This window comes from Anopheles gambiae, chromosome 3 (assembly GCF_943734735.2).
Source record: "Anopheles gambiae chromosome 3, idAnoGambNW_F1_1, whole genome shotgun sequence".
Classification (NCBI taxonomy): domain Eukaryota; kingdom Metazoa; phylum Arthropoda; class Insecta; order Diptera; family Culicidae; genus Anopheles; species Anopheles gambiae.
The window spans coordinates 91,109,668-91,124,098 of NC_064602.1; the positions used below are offsets into that span (position 1 = coordinate 91,109,668).

At 44.3% G+C, this 14,431-nt stretch overlaps 4 protein-coding genes across 7 annotated transcripts in view; 2 read left to right on the forward strand and 2 right to left on the reverse strand.

Annotated features, from left to right (window-relative positions):
- The window catches only part of LOC1280833 (phosphatase and actin regulator 4B), a 33,449-nt gene extending 26,009 nt beyond the window's left edge, over window positions 1-7,440 (reverse strand). For both annotated transcript variants that reach the window (XM_061655302.1, XM_061655301.1), the window contains exons 1-2: window positions 7,330-7,440; window positions 5,316-5,900 (exon numbers count right to left, since the gene is read on the reverse strand). In XM_061655302.1, coding sequence (XP_061511286.1) covers window positions 5,316-5,402 — 87 coding nt within the window. In that variant the 5' untranslated portion in view covers window positions 5,403-5,900; window positions 7,330-7,440. The remainder of the gene's footprint in view (window positions 1-5,315; window positions 5,901-7,329) is intronic.
- Window positions 7,441-8,979: 1,539 nt separating this feature from the next.
- On the forward strand, window positions 8,980-9,668 carry LOC1280832 (LYR motif-containing protein 2). Its single transcript, XM_320699.4, has 2 exons — window positions 8,980-9,201; window positions 9,270-9,668. Exons 1-2 carry the CDS (start codon window positions 9,163-9,165, stop codon window positions 9,534-9,536), a joined length of 306 nt encoding a protein of 101 aa, XP_320699.3. The 5' UTR covers window positions 8,980-9,162; the 3' UTR covers window positions 9,537-9,668.
- Window positions 9,563-11,183, reverse strand: LOC1280831 (transmembrane protein 39A-A). Its single transcript, XM_320698.4, has 3 exons — window positions 10,860-11,183; window positions 10,011-10,796; window positions 9,563-9,930 (listed from the first exon to the last, which is right to left on the reverse strand). The coding sequence occupies exons 1-3, from the start codon at window positions 11,181-11,183 to the stop codon at window positions 9,697-9,699; spliced, it is 1,344 nt and encodes a 447-aa protein (XP_320698.4). The 3' UTR covers window positions 9,563-9,696.
- A 248-nt stretch (window positions 11,184-11,431) lies between these two features.
- Window positions 11,432-13,364, forward strand: LOC1280830 (E3 ubiquitin-protein ligase TM129). Of its 3 annotated transcripts, none has more exons than XM_061655305.1 (4): window positions 11,461-11,514; window positions 11,650-12,123; window positions 12,543-12,672; window positions 12,752-13,364. In XM_061655305.1, the coding sequence occupies exons 2-4, from the start codon at window positions 11,654-11,656 to the stop codon at window positions 13,346-13,348; spliced, it is 1,197 nt and encodes a 398-aa protein (XP_061511289.1). In that variant the 5' UTR covers window positions 11,461-11,514; window positions 11,650-11,653; the 3' UTR covers window positions 13,349-13,364. The 3 variants fall into 3 exon arrangements, with proteins under 3 accessions (XP_061511290.1, XP_061511289.1, XP_061511291.1); XM_061655307.1 differs by having other exon boundaries at window positions 11,491-11,539; XM_061655306.1 differs by having other exon boundaries at window positions 11,432-12,123.
- Window positions 13,365-14,431: the final 1,067 nt, after the last annotated feature.

Sequence of the window (14,431 nt, forward strand, 5' to 3'; positions counted from 1 at the left end):
ATCCTGAAGTATGATTGTTGATCGGGCCATGTCACACCATCGTGCTCTACCGTGAGTAGACCAACAAGAGAGAGAGAGAGAGAGAGAGAGAGAGAGATAGAGAGAGAGAGAGAGAAAGAGAGAGCTATTCATCATTGCACAAGTGACTTTTTTGGCTAGCCTTAGAGAACAAAACTGAGCGAGATCATTTCCTTTGCATGAACATATTTTGAAAGGTAATTATTTCAGCTTCATTTTCCTTTCGAGTCTCAAGTCGCTAAGAATCGTCGACCATTTGGAATTGGATTTTTCTGCAATGCTCTGATTGTTGTCTAATAGTGCCAAGACGTTGTAGATCCCGGAACAGGTTACAAACTGCTACACTGAGTCCGTTTTAGAAGCCACGAGGTGCCACGATTTTGGCCATCACGGTTGGAGATCGATTGATATAGTTGTCAAATTTTCTTTGGTGACTTATGGGATACTATTGTTGAATACTTTATAATAAGAATTTATAATCCATGAAAAATCGAAAATTTTTGTCCATTTTTTTATACAAACGTCATAAAAATAGAGCGAAAGACCGATCAGATGTAAAGCTGCAGTATAGGGACGGGCTTGCGACATGAAAAATAACCAAAATCCAAAAGCTCTGTAAAACTAAGCTACTCGATGTTTTACTGCAATAAAATGAAACTTTAATTTAAATAAAAATAAATTCACTAATTTTTGTTATCAAACCAACTCTTTCTCATCTGCGTCATGCATGGCACTGCAGATCTTTCACACAAATCATAGCAATGAAAGATCAAACAAACGCCATGATCATTGAAACGTCAAACGGTTGAGTTTTGTTGTCCCACTCCCACTCCTATGCCCAAACTTCCCAGCTTCTCACTATTTCACCAGATCGACCGAACCAAATAAGTTTGCTTTTTAGCGTATCGAAAAAGACTCGCGCACACCTTCACGCGCCTCCAAACGAATTTTTCTGTGTCCAAATCTGCACGCTGCACACACGCGACTACGCGAGAGGAAAACGTCTTAAATTTCCACGCCTTGTGTCGGGCGTGTGTTGGCACACAGAACGCAGGAGACGAGCGGACTACAAAGCACTGCCGGGAAACTGTCTTTGAAATAGAAATCGAAACCTGCCGAGGGCCGAGAGTCCGTGTCCAAATTTATTACAAGCTCGCGCTGCAAACGGGGAGGGAGGGGATGTCACACGGTAAGCTAAAACCCCGTGCGTGGAGCCGCGTTTTCCATCACACATACACACATACACACACGGATAGAAAGTGAATGAGCGTGACACGATGGATTTATGTTTGCGTGTTTTATTTCACGTGCGGAAATTATGGAAATGGATAGCCATTTCAATCGCGGCTGCTGATCGGCCGTGACGGTTTTAAATGGTTTTTGTGTGTTTAGCCATTTCATTTCGAGTGTCACATTATGGGGGCACTATCTTGGGGAGATGAAGGTTTAAAAATGACTATGTCATATAAAGTTCCAAAATAATGATCGGCAATCCATCCAAAAATGAATAAAAGTATAAGATATAACATTATTTACATGTCATGAATTTAAATTAAACATGAATTTAAATTACAATTATTTACGACTTGAATGTAATTTAAAAAAATAAATAAAAATAGACCCTTTTCCCAGGGACTAAAAATACACGTAAACGATCGCCATGATCCATGCGGTTGTTCAGCAACAATGTCATCATTCCCCGGTGCCCTTTTCCAATTGCTTTGATATCCAATAAATTAATCTAACCCGGTACAGCACACGACAATGTACATGGACGCATGCTTGGGCCAAATTATTAATGAGCAACCCATCAACAAACACTCCACAACACACTCGTGTATTCGCACCTTTCGACCAGTGAAAATGATCCTCGAAAGAAGCGTCAAAAAGGCATCGTGCAGCGTGGTGCGGTAATAGCGATCAAACACGCGGCCTGTGAACCCCTTCTCTCTCTCTCTCTCCGGCTACACCAAAAAAAACGTGAAACTGACAACGGCAGGTGTGCAGCAGCTAAACCCGACCGTTTGAAATTGTAGAGGACTTCACAAGGCACATCGCCGTCGCTCGGGGCCCAGTAGGTTCGTCTATCTTACGGGACGGCGCACTGCCACGTATCATTACCTCGTGGTGGTGTCTCGTGGTGCCTGGGGAAGATAAAACCCGCCCTGTGTGCACAAACCTTTCGCCCGCCCCACTGTGGTTAATTTGATCCGACCACGACGACGACGACGGCGAGAAGGACTAAATATAAGCCGCGGTAAATTGCATCAAAGTCTGGTAGGATGTTCGTGATAATGTGTGTGTCTGTATTTTTTTTTTTTTAGTAGCGGGTAGGGTGGTGTGTGGAGGATGGGCTGTGCTCTCGTTACTACTTGTTGCTTCTCCCACGGGAAAAGGGCACCATACAGTACAGCGTTAAGGGGCCGGTGCAGCACGAAAAATGTCGGAATTAAATGCCGTTCTCTAAATGCTGCTCCCAATAAATCAAGCGATGCGAAACTCTTTGCCAAGTCGGGTTTGCAAAAAGGCACAATGTTCTACCACACACCATTGTACACGACACTGGTAAGCTGATCTTATTAGGACGAACGGACGAACGAAGGCAGGAAAATGAACGGAAAATCGTAATATGACACCAGACCAGTAATGAACATTGTCAAACAAAGATAACCCAAGGACGCAAGCATTCTATTAAATAAGCAATATTTGTCTAATTAAGACACAATTGGCATGACATAAATTTAATAAATGATGTAAATGCTATTTATTTCAAGTATCGTATTGTCTCATTTACCTTTTTCCAATGTCCCTGTCTCTAAGTCTCATAGTTCCTCATGGTGTTCTACCCGTCAACCCATCAAACGCAGCACCATGTCTATGCATCACCTCAGGCTCATGCCTGTCCAGCGGTAGCGGTCAAATTACCAACCAGAGACACCCGAGCATCCCTGGCCCTAACCGGTACGATTACGGTACGGTTTCATACATCAAGGCGCTCGAGAATTCGCATCCACTGTGTAAGGATAGTGCTGTGCGTCCCGTTTTTGGGGCGGGCAAGGACTACGGCAGCAAGCTCCAATTGCAATTCCACACTAGCGGTTTTGTCCGATGTAACCGAATAGGTAACCCGGACGGTTCACTTCACCATACCAGGCGCTATGCTGACGTAAGGCGTACAAACTCAGCTGAACCGTTACCAGGACATGTTAGCAAACATTATCCACGTAAACCAAAAAAAAAAACAGATCCAGGATAATTGGGAAGTAATGGCTACTCAGCTCATATAAACAAAGAACAGAACGGAGAAAACAGGATTAAGCTATCGATTACGTGACGCTAAGCATGTTTTTTCGTACTTTTGTGACAAAATATTCGTTTTTGATGGACAATTTAGACATTATAATACAGCTAGAATACGTCTTCTATTAATTTTCTCTTTTTGGTATCAAACTATAATTTACTTAAATTAACTTTACTACGGGCTTTTTACCCACTCGTTTTTAAGTCTATTCTTTTGTGGGAATAATTAAAATATAAGAGATATAAAGGACCAAACAGGAGTTGGAACGCTCCTGGTGATTACAATTTCGGTCACATAACCCAAAATCGAAAAAGGTCTATTTCAGCGCCACTTTTTGCACATACAGCGCTAAATGGGCTTAATTCCAGTGTTGTCAAACTCACATCCGCATTCAGAATGGATTGAATGTTTGTATGGATGTAAAATTGTTGAAATTCCGACTAAACTGATAAGGCTAGTTAGAACGACTATGACCAACGAAGATGAATGGAAAACTCTCAGGGCCTTTGGCTACCACCAAAGCTCTGCGCCAGGGGGATTGGTAATTCAACCTGGCGCTAGAGAGGGCCATCCGCGATTCGAGGGTCGAGATTTCAATAACTCAGATCCTGGCATACGCTGATGATGTAAACATCATTGGCTATAAAGCAGAAGCCTTCCAAGGGATCGAGCAGGTGGTAGAGAACCTCGGATTGCAGATAAACGAGTCAAAGACCAAATACACATTCGTAACATCAGCGACCCTACCAGAATTCACCTATCTTGGGTCAAAGGTTAGCGATGAGAATAGCATGACAGCTGAATTGCACGCAAGGATGCTGACTGTCAATCGATCTTTCTACAGCCTGAAAAATCAGTTCAGGCTGGGACTAGTTAGCACCTACATAGTACCGGTACTCACATACGCCTCTGAGACATGGACACTGTTCCAATCTGACGAAACCCTCTGAGCCGCGTTCGAGAGTAAGATGCTCAGAATGATACTGAGAAAGGGCTAAATTAGCTGAATTAGCTAGACCCCAAAGTCTCCAGACAAATAAGCAAGCAAGCAAGATCACTAAATGCCGAAGAAATAACGCTCAATTCTTTGTTGTCAAGTCCAATAATTGACGTTTTAATCGTAATCGGATCGTGATTCCTTTAGCAGTTTTTAACAATTCTACAGTATACCAAAAAGTTCACAAAGTGTTTCTAGCGCCTGAAAAGTATCTGTTGTTTAGAATTTCGGACCGGTCTTGTGGTACTGTCGTCAATTCGCACGACAGTAACAACATGCCTGTCATGGGTTCAAATCCCGAATGGACCGTGTCCCCAGACGTATAACTGACTATCCTGCCACGAGTAATCAATTAGTCATTGAAAGCCATCCCCATTAGTGTTACAGACCACAGGCCTTGACCGACAACGATTGTTGTTCCAAAGTAGAAGATGGTTTGAATTTTAACAAATTATTAATGACATTAAATTATTTTAAATTTTTCCTCTCAACGCACGTGTTTGACTCCGCTGGACAGGGCGAATTATTGCTCATCACAAAATGAATGATTTCAATTCAAAATTGATAAAAGTAGCAATGAAGCAAAAGAACATTGTTCATGGTCTGTTTTAAACAATGTTATCCAATTGTAGTTTTCAACTCAAGTTTAGAAAAAAAACATTCTCATTATTAATTACGGTAATATCCTTCTCTACCGACCACGCAACACGTTCCACCGGGTTAAGTTTTCTGCGCTTAAAAATAAATCGTCAAGAAAAACGGCCCTCCGGATCGATTGGTATCGATTTTTTTCTTCTTCCGCGTGTCACCCGAAGCACGCGTGCCGATGAAATACGATACCAGGGTGACGTACTGCCCTGCTGCCGTTGCACAATGCAACGGGCTCAAATGACCAGCAGTGGCGCACTAGCAAGGCCACCGTACACCACCCCGCAACAAATTGCGTGTTTATTTTCAATCAGGATCGATTTTCTGGCCCAATTTTCCCACCACACTCACCTTGATCGTGTCGTTATCGGTACAGATTTCCTTCTTCACCTTTATCCGCGGCGGTGACGTGCTCGCCGAAGATGATGCCGTCGCCATGGTAACCCACTCGTTGCTTAGGGTTGCATTACACGCACACACACGACACAGTTACACAAGCACACACAAACACACACAGTTGCGCGCAAAATGCACACCACGTGGAAGCAGTCGTTTTTTTTCTATCACGCGATTTTATGTTAAATTCTTGTCTGACCAGTGTCAGACGCTTCTGCCTGCCTACCAGCAGGGAAGGTGATAGTGGCGCAGTGGTTCCTCTTTGTGCGCGTACCGTACCACCCGACGAAATATGATCCCGCTCACATGCCACCAAATTCCTCCCATGTCATACGATACACGCGGCAAACGGCAACGCGGGATCAGACCGGGGGGCCCCCTGCGCAATGATTTCACTCCACTCGCGAAGAACGTTACCAATTTTTCCCAGGTTTTGGTTCTTTGTTTATTTTCAAATGCTTTCTCCTCAGGGGGATTTTCCGGACACACACTTTGTTCACTTAATTTCAGCAAATTTCACTGCTTTTTTACTGCAGTCGACTAGGAAACAAGCACGGAAAAAATACATTTAAATTATTTCATTACAAATTTGTGTCATAATTGACTCATCGCACAAAAAATCTGTCTTAATTTACAAACTCTTTTCACTATAAACGTGTTCAGCTGCAGTTGGCCAATCAGCCAAATTTAATATCACACACCTTCAGAGTCTCGGTGACCCTTTAACTCACATACACACACACTCGCACTGGCACCGAGCATAGCTCACATAGCAATATTTCACGTTTCGCGAGAGATATTTACTCCTTCGTCTATTTATAAATCCACTCTAAATTTAATGCCACTTTTTTCTACATGTTAATAAATATATTCACAGGAATGGCAACATTGTACGACCGCCTCTACCAGCTCTCTGCTCCAAGACGGTTTCCCCCATTTTAATTTCTTCCTGAGCAGTTTCTCCCTTTTTTAGGATAATATTTTTAGCACATCGCCGCGATCAAATCGGTCGGTGAAGGTATTTTTATATCAAACACGCCTGCAAACTCCACGCCCCCCACCCCCCGAAAGATGCGGAAGAAAGTCCCGCGTGTGATGTGATATGCGATGAAAAATGGGAAAAACGTAAACAAGCACCCTTTTTGGCACGAACCATCCAGCCTGCGTGCGTTCGATAGAAAGATTGGTATGCTAATGATTGAAATTGATCCCTAACCGCCGCACTGTGTTTACGGCGCATGAAAGCAACGTTGAGCAATGGGCGGAAACTCATCGGATGCCACTTTAATCGAGTGGAATGGGATGATCTGTTATATCGTTTGCATCATTGCACCATGTGTGGACCATGTTTAAATAAATGGTTTAATCGTTCTTTACGCGTATCAAAAATTTCCTATTTTCACATTGAATTCATCTCTATGTCTAACGGCTACAAGCGTGTTTGTTTAATAAATTGCAAAACATTTCTCGCAACTACCGCACGTACGGGCAAAGAATGCGGATTTATCTTACGGATCTGATAGGAAGGAAGGCACCCTTAAAAATGTCCAGCGTTCTTTTCTATAAAAACACAATCACACAGCACAAAAAATCGTTTCCACAACCGCGACATGATCAAGAACACCTTCACCATCGGGTTGGTGTACACAAAGCTCAGATATCAGGTTTCATTTTCAGCTGTTGGTAAACTCTGGTTGGTAGGCGTTTTGTCGAGTTCTGATCCACGGAAAGGGTGCCAGGATATTGTGTTGAATTTTCATTACTAAATCCGGTTAAATTCAACCTTTTTTATGACTATGCACATCAAAACGGACTTTTATCTATTTTTACGTATTGTAAACCTCTTCACCTATGTGTAATCACTGCATAAGTTCACAACTTTTAGATAATCGCATTTAAAAATAAACAGTTAAATTTACATATGTGCTTTACAAACAAACATGATATGTTTAATTTGAAAAGAAATTACCACTCGCAGCAAGCACACAAAATACAAACACACTGCAAATCGTCACGCAACACACGGCGCCAGCGTGCGCTGCGACTCTCGTGTGCACTTCGCGCGCTTCCAAACACGAATGGGAAGTTGGTACCGGTTTGTACGCAGCCACCGTCCATGCGGTGGAACGTACGGCCTGCACATTGGGCAATGCGCATGCACGTGTGCTGGGATAAAAATTAAACACTTTCTTCGAAAGTTGTTGAGCTGTTATTTTAGCTTTTTATTTTATTTTTTATTTTTTGTTATTTATATTGCTTGGTGTAAAAATGTCAGCATGTTAAAAAATTTCTATGTTAGCTTAGAATAAAATTTGAACCTGTTAACCAACAAATATACAAAGCATATTATATGAGTAACATAGTAACATAGTTATTGATTTTTGTTACGTCAGCTTTTTAAAAGATCTTATGCATAAAAATAATATGCATACCCAATGTTCAATAAATAAGAGCCATATTTATTAAAGTTTGTGTAAAAAAATGCTGCAGATTTAGATTGTAAATATTATAAAATAAGCAAAAATAAATGACAGCATTGGAAAAAAATATTTTACATACAAAAGGGACAAAATTTGTTTTATGAGCAACTAATTAGGATCCTGAAATTACTCAAGCGCCACGGATTAAGCTTAAACGACTGGAAAATCAAATATCCATAGAAAAAAAAATCCGATAGCTTCACTGGTTTGTTCAATAGATATAGGTTTGTTTCAAAAGTGCTTTATCAACTCATCATTATACAGGTATAAACGTGGCGAATGAGGCCAATCGGCTCAAAGTCTCTATTAAAAAAAGAAAAAAATGCAGATTCCCCAATATACGCCATACTCGCGATACGCTAATTTCTAATTTGACATTTCTTTGAGCAAATTGTACTGAATTGACACATCGAATGTCAAATGGAAAATAAATTCCCTTGCTAATAAAGGGAACATACATTCCAAAGAAAGCTTCACTGGCTGGCTATCCCACCAACAGATGGTGCCATAAACTTTTTTGCTAATTTTAGAATGCATCAGTCGTTTACCGTCTGGTAAACGAAGTCTTTTTAGTTTCTTTTTAGGCTGAGAGCTTGGATCGTTTAGAGCCCGTTTAGTGGCCGTTTAGTGGATTTGTGGCACTTGGGTATTAATGCTAAAGATGAAAATATAAGGGGTGTTTAATGTTGTATAACAAATCATTCCAACTAATCACTTAATTCTGCGAGGAGTCCAAGATTAGATGATTGTAAGTAGCATTTCAGTAATAAGTAAGCTTAAATAAATAAATAAATAAATAAATAAAATAACCAATTGGACGTGATGCGAAGTCGTGAATGGGCTGTCAGTTATCACGACGTTGAGTTTGTAGCATACAAATAAGAGTCTTGATAACTAAAAAGGCACTCCCAAGCGCCCTTTTTTTGTTTATTTTTACAGACTTTGAGCCAATTGGTCTCATTCGCCTCAAAAAGCGGCCAATAAAACGTGATTAAAATACTTGAATTATCTTGAACAAAACGTACAACCGCCTATTCTTGAACAACCGCCAAAATACACATAAACACCACTATTCGACAGTAAACAGACGTCACTAAGAAGGCCCAGTATTGAATTTCGTTCTTTGGGTTGTCCCTTCAATCGATTGGACAACATTCAAAAACAAAAACACAACAAACACAAGTCCCTTCGAGAGAATGCATTTGTTTCCATTGCTATCAGCAATCTAAGCTTTCAAATGTTTACAGTCGTGTAATAATTCTAGTCCACCTGTCTATTTAACTTTTAAAAGTGTAATTTAAGTACTACTTACCTTACAACAAATGTCGAAACTTCCAAAGGCAGCACTTAGTCTGAAGCAGGTAGCGCAGCGCCCGGTCTACGATCATTTAGCATTTTGCTTACCATGCTTGCTATTTTCTTCCCACAGTTTATGCTGCGGCAGGAGGTGCTCAAACTCTACCGGACAATATTCCGCACTATCCGCCAGGTGCCGGACGCGAGCAGCCGGCGCGAGTTGCGTGACTGGGCGCGGGCCGACTTTCGCAACAATCGCAATCAAACGGACGAGCTGGCGATCAAGATGCTGCTGCAGCATGGCAATCGTAGCTTGAAGGAGCTACAGACCAGCCTCGAGCTTAGTGGAAGTGGCCCCACCGACACGGCCAGCCATTCGGACGCAACAAAGCGCAGCTAGGAATCGCTACCGGCAGATTGTGCAAATTTCGTTCGTAACGCTTAGAGTTCGTGTATTGATTGTTCATAGTTGTTAGTTCAATAAATTACAACCGCCCGGCTAGCGGCTGCTCAGAGCAACTGAAGAAACTGAGCTGAGATGTGTGAGGGCCTTCCACGCACTACTGCATGCGCATGCCGAGGTACAGTGGCTCGTTGGCGTATATCCGGCGGGCGATAAAGTAGTCCCGGGCGATCCGGAACAGGGTGAAAAAGTTGATCAGCAACAGAAACGCCACCGAGAGCACGTTTTGCCACTCCGGGGTGAGCGCAAATATGGCCAGCTGCAGCACTATCAGCAGCATCTGCACAGCGAACAGTGTCAGATAGATCACGATATGGTTGCTGAAAATGGCCTGCAAAAGAGGGCAGAAAGAAAAAGAAACCATTCGCGGATTAGCTTGACACAACTTCGTTACATTGTGGCGCCACTTACGTAAAATCTATAATGGCTAGTGTTGGCCGGTACGGCCGATGTGCAGTAGCCCACCGACCGGTACACCTCGCCCATGTGCCGCACGTACGTCCCGTGCGGGTAGATGTTCGTCTTCGACCACGTGTACGTCGGCACGCTGTTCGACCGATTGCTAACCCGCTGCCACTGGCCGAGATGCAGTGCGGCCCGGTGAAACACGTCACAGTACCGCATCGGGAAGCAGTACGTGACGCACATGGTCAGCCCGCCGACAAACACGCACGCCAGATGCTGCGTGGTCCAGAAGTTGTTGTAGTACAGATGCTTCGAGGCCAGCACGCACGGCACGAAGCCGGCGTAGTACGCGTTCAGCAGCGAGGTAAAGACGATCTGCTTGCAGCGTGCGTTAAAGTCCGTCCGCAGTGCGTCGATCTCGGTCCGGATGGCGCCCGCACTGGAGGAGCAGCTGTGCAGCGGCATCCCGTTGATGCAGTTCGGCTCGGTGTCGACGATCGTGCGCAGAAACTGCTCCAGATTGAGGCCGAATATCATCAGGTACAGTACCAGCGGGTAGCTCAGCACGAACAGATGGATGTAGCTCGCCTTCTGGTAGATCTGCGTGCCGCAGCCAACGAAGGACGCGAGCACAAACGCAAGGAACGTGTACTTGGCCACCTTTTTGCTTACGTCCGCGTACGCTTCCGGGCAGTTGGCATCGATGCACCTCAGGATGCAGCAGTACAGGAGCCGCCGGCTCGCCATAATGTCGATGAAGATGGCTAAATCCCAGTCGATAAGGTAAAAGTTCTACAAAACACATGAAGTCCATTTTAATCGCATTCTTCAATTCAACACAAAAACTAATCTTACCACCGCCTGCCGGTTGTACGAATTCGGCAACCACCAGACGGACCGGTACAGGTGCAAAAACTGTGTCGCACTGGCGATGATGGTGAAGCCGAATATGAACAGCTCGTTCATCAGCTCCGAGCTTTGCTCCGTGTTCGGGTACGGCACGTGCTTCGGGAACGGCGTGTACATGGCACTTCCATCCTCCTCGCCGTTACTGTCCGGATTGTTGCTGCGTTGCTGCGCACCGGCAGCGCCACTTGCCGCCAGCGCCTGGGACCCTGCATAATGTCCCGCCGTCGACGGAGGATGTCCCCGGTGCAGTCTTCTAATCGTTACAGTCATGGTGTGGAGTGCTTTTTTACGGTTGTTTTTTACCAGTACTCCTCTAATGTATCATCGGGAAGCAACGCTCCGGAATGATTTACTTTTACTGAGCAAAAGATTGAACTCCAATTTCAGTGAAAACACCCCATCGGCGACTTTTAAAACGATGCAATCGATAATGCTAAAAAATACGCGAAATTAATCCGATCCGGGAACCACCGCCGGAATACGCAACTGTGTATTGTTTTGTTCTGTCCGGAAACAAAATGAAAAAAAAACGCTGCCCCTTTGTTGTGACAGCTGCAACTGTCAAAAACGTCGCTCCCGCCCGCCGTCAAGTGCCAACTAGGTTATTTGTTTTTCTCCCAAAAACGGTCCTTTTCTTTCAGTTTTGCCACGGTTCCCGTGCTGTGTTCTTTAGTTTTTTTTTTTTTTGCAATCCCATTCCTCCTCCACACCCTCATATTTTTCTCTTCCCCCACAGCACAATGGTGCCGCACATCATTTACGGCATCATCTTTGTGATGCTGTTTTTCTTCACCATCTTCCCGACGGCCGAGATGGAATCGGTCGGGCTGACGGTGGACCATCTCTGCTCGCGCTACCTGTCCGCCGACACGGACTACGTGATGTACCAGCTAAAATCGACCAGCGTGAAGCTGCTGATCCACTCGGCCATGCCGTTCATCTACGTCCTCTTCATCTGGCTGATGATGTGGGCCAACCCGGACGAGATGATGGTGGTGCAGCGGCAACCATCGCCGTTGGGGGAAACGGTCTGGGATGTGTTCTGTAGCGCTGCCGGCACGCTGTTGATTGTGGCCGCTGTGACCGTTTTCTACTGGGCCCAGGACGGTTGGAGCAATCATCCGATCGCGAAGCAGCTGCAGCTGCTGACCAGCGCCACGCTGCCCGATTGGCGATCCGTTGCCACCAACATTAACGACGAGTATCGAAGGTATGTGTATAGAGGTTTTTTTAGGGGTGCTCATAGCTGTGGGATACTTTCTTGAATCCCTTGAAACCCTTTTTGGACAGGCTCTTTGGAAATTCTCATGGGATTTGTCCAAATGAGATACGATTGAATCCAATTCTCATATAACGTGTATTTCCTGTAAGAAAGAGTCATGCAAGTGCCCCATAAGTATGAGAACCCTTGAAAACCCCTGTACAGGAGGGACATGACCATGGCCAAAAGGGATGAATGGTTCCTTTTATCGGGTTTGAATGTATCATATATTTATTATTAAATAAACAACTGCTTCTCGCTAGCGCACACCGTACACGTATCCCCCCGAGGACTCTCGCAGTTTTTTCCCCACATTTCTTCTTTCTATCCATTCAATCCAAACGGTTCTGCTCGCTCTCTTTTACCAGGGATACCAAAATTATCATCCGTTCCAACGCTATCTCGACCCTGGTGGTGACGGAAAGTTGGATCATTAAAACGAACATGTACGTGCACAATATCATCCCCCAGAGTGAAGCACTGCTGTACGCGTACAAGGTGAGTGGTAGGATGCTGTTCCTCCTGTCCCGTCCCCGATCTCTAATTTCCGCTCCCTGTTTCGCCTCACACACCGCAGATCGACACCAAGGAGGTGATCACCGACACGCTCGAGTCGGCCGAGTTCGTCAATATCGGCGTGAAGCCCCAGCAGCAGTCCCGCATCAAGCCGTTCATCATACGCATCAACGTGGTGCACATCAAGGATCTGCGCGACCGGCTGCAGCAACCGATCCTGGTGATGCCCTCGGTGCAGTTCCGCACCCTGACCGAGCGGTTCGTGGAAGCGTTCAAGGAGGAGGTCGCCCAAAACCCGACCGTGCCGAGCGCGTACGTGCCGGACGAGGGCGACTGCTGCTTGGCGTGTCTGCAGGCCCAGCCGGACGTCAAGATTGCCAAGTACTGTCTGGATGTGGACGCGGCCGGCTCGGTACTGCCCGAGCAGGAGCGCTGCCAGCCGTGCGGCTGCCGGCCGCTCTGGTGCGTCAGCTGTCTGGCGACGTGGTTCGCGTCGCAGCAGCAGCGGGCCGAGCGGGACACGTGGCTCAGCAAGAAGACGACCTGTCCGATGTGTCGGGCACGGTTTTGCGTGCGCGATGTGTGCTATCTCGAGGGACGCCGGACGCCGCCCGCACAGGAGGGGGAGGAGGAGGTGCTGCCGGAGACGGAGCAATAAATGTGTATACACTGTACAGCGTGAGTCTTTGTTTTCCCCTCCAGGATGACCGCCAAAAAGGGGAAGTTTTACATGCACGGGGAGGGGATGAGTACTTGCGCGAGTTAGGGTAAACGTACCTATAGTGGTGCTAGTACCAATAGTGGTGGTATTGCTCTAAAATGCGTCTCATACGATAAATTAACAGTAGTTAAGTTATTTATGATAATGTGAAATGTTCTCTAGCCTTTTACAAAGGATTTAAAAATGAAATGGGGCCATTCCGTTTCTTAGTGACCGAAAAATCCATTATTTTGTGAAAGGTATCAACATTTTTCCAAAATCCTTAGGATTTCATAACGATACTCATATTCTTGTTAACGTTCTAAATGACCACATAACAACGCAATTATTAGTTTTTTAGCATAATTGTTATCAAATGATATTGTTTTATTCAAATTCATAGGCTTTTGACCATATTTACGTATTTTTAAATGTTTTTTACGATAGTGCCATTATAGGTACACCAAACAGGCATGTTCCTATAGTGGTCCTAGTTCTAAAATCAATAAAAACAGCTAATTTTAGATTTTTTTCGACGACATTTTTGACATGTGGTACTCTTTTCATTAAAATAAGCAACAAAAATTAGTTTTCTGTAAGTAATTTGTGAAACAAAGGCCAAAATTCGCTTATCTGGCTGAGTGAAAAATCGACTTCAAATCGAGCAAACTCTTCTGAGTATGGGTTGACGACAGGTGTTATTCAGTACTTCAGTCAATATTTTCATCAACCAAATTCATACATTTTTTACGATCAAATTACGAAAGATATCATTATTATGGCAGTAATCCATGCTATTCATACGAAAACAGCCTCAAAACTAAGTTATATTGATATTATACACTGTTTTGAGGCATCTTTGTTTACCACCACTATAGGAACACAATATGACGACTATAGGAACCATACCACCATTATAGGTACAACGAAGCAATCGCAAAAATATGTATTTTTTCGTAGATTCGATGTGTTTTATGGTAAAAATGGTTTTGATTGCGAAGATAAAACATATTCCAACTGTTATGTGTTGAAATATTCAGA

What these genes read in the sequence shown, in the direction of transcription:
- LOC1280831 (XM_320698.4), bottom strand. Translation starts at nt 11,183, where the DNA reads ATGACTGTAACGATTAGAAGACTGCACCGGGGACATCCTCCGTCGACG. An exon ending in CGTACAACCGGCAGGCGGTG is followed by an intron (nt 10,797 to 10,859) that starts GTAAGATTAGTT and finishes TGTGTTTTGTAG; the next exon opens with AACTTTTACCTTATCGACTG. An exon ending in CTAGCCATTATAGATTTTAC is followed by an intron (nt 9,931 to 10,010) that starts GTAAGTGGCGCC and finishes CCTCTTTTGCAG; the next exon opens with GCCATTTTCAGCAACCATAT.
- LOC1280830 (XM_061655306.1), top strand. Translation starts at nt 11,432, where the DNA reads ATGAAAAAAAAACGCTGCCCCTTTGTTGTGACAGCTGCAACTGTCAAA. An exon ending in ATTAACGACGAGTATCGAAG is followed by an intron (nt 12,124 to 12,542) that starts GTATGTGTATAG and finishes CTCTTTTACCAG; the next exon opens with GGATACCAAAATTATCATCC. An exon ending in CACTGCTGTACGCGTACAAG is followed by an intron (nt 12,673 to 12,751) that starts GTGAGTGGTAGG and finishes CACACACCGCAG; the next exon opens with ATCGACACCAAGGAGGTGAT.
- LOC1280832 (XM_320699.4), top strand. Translation starts at nt 9,163, where the DNA reads ATGTCGAAACTTCCAAAGGCAGCACTTAGTCTGAAGCAG. An exon ending in CAGCACTTAGTCTGAAGCAG is followed by an intron (nt 9,202 to 9,269) that starts GTAGCGCAGCGC and finishes TTCTTCCCACAG; the next exon opens with TTTATGCTGCGGCAGGAGGT.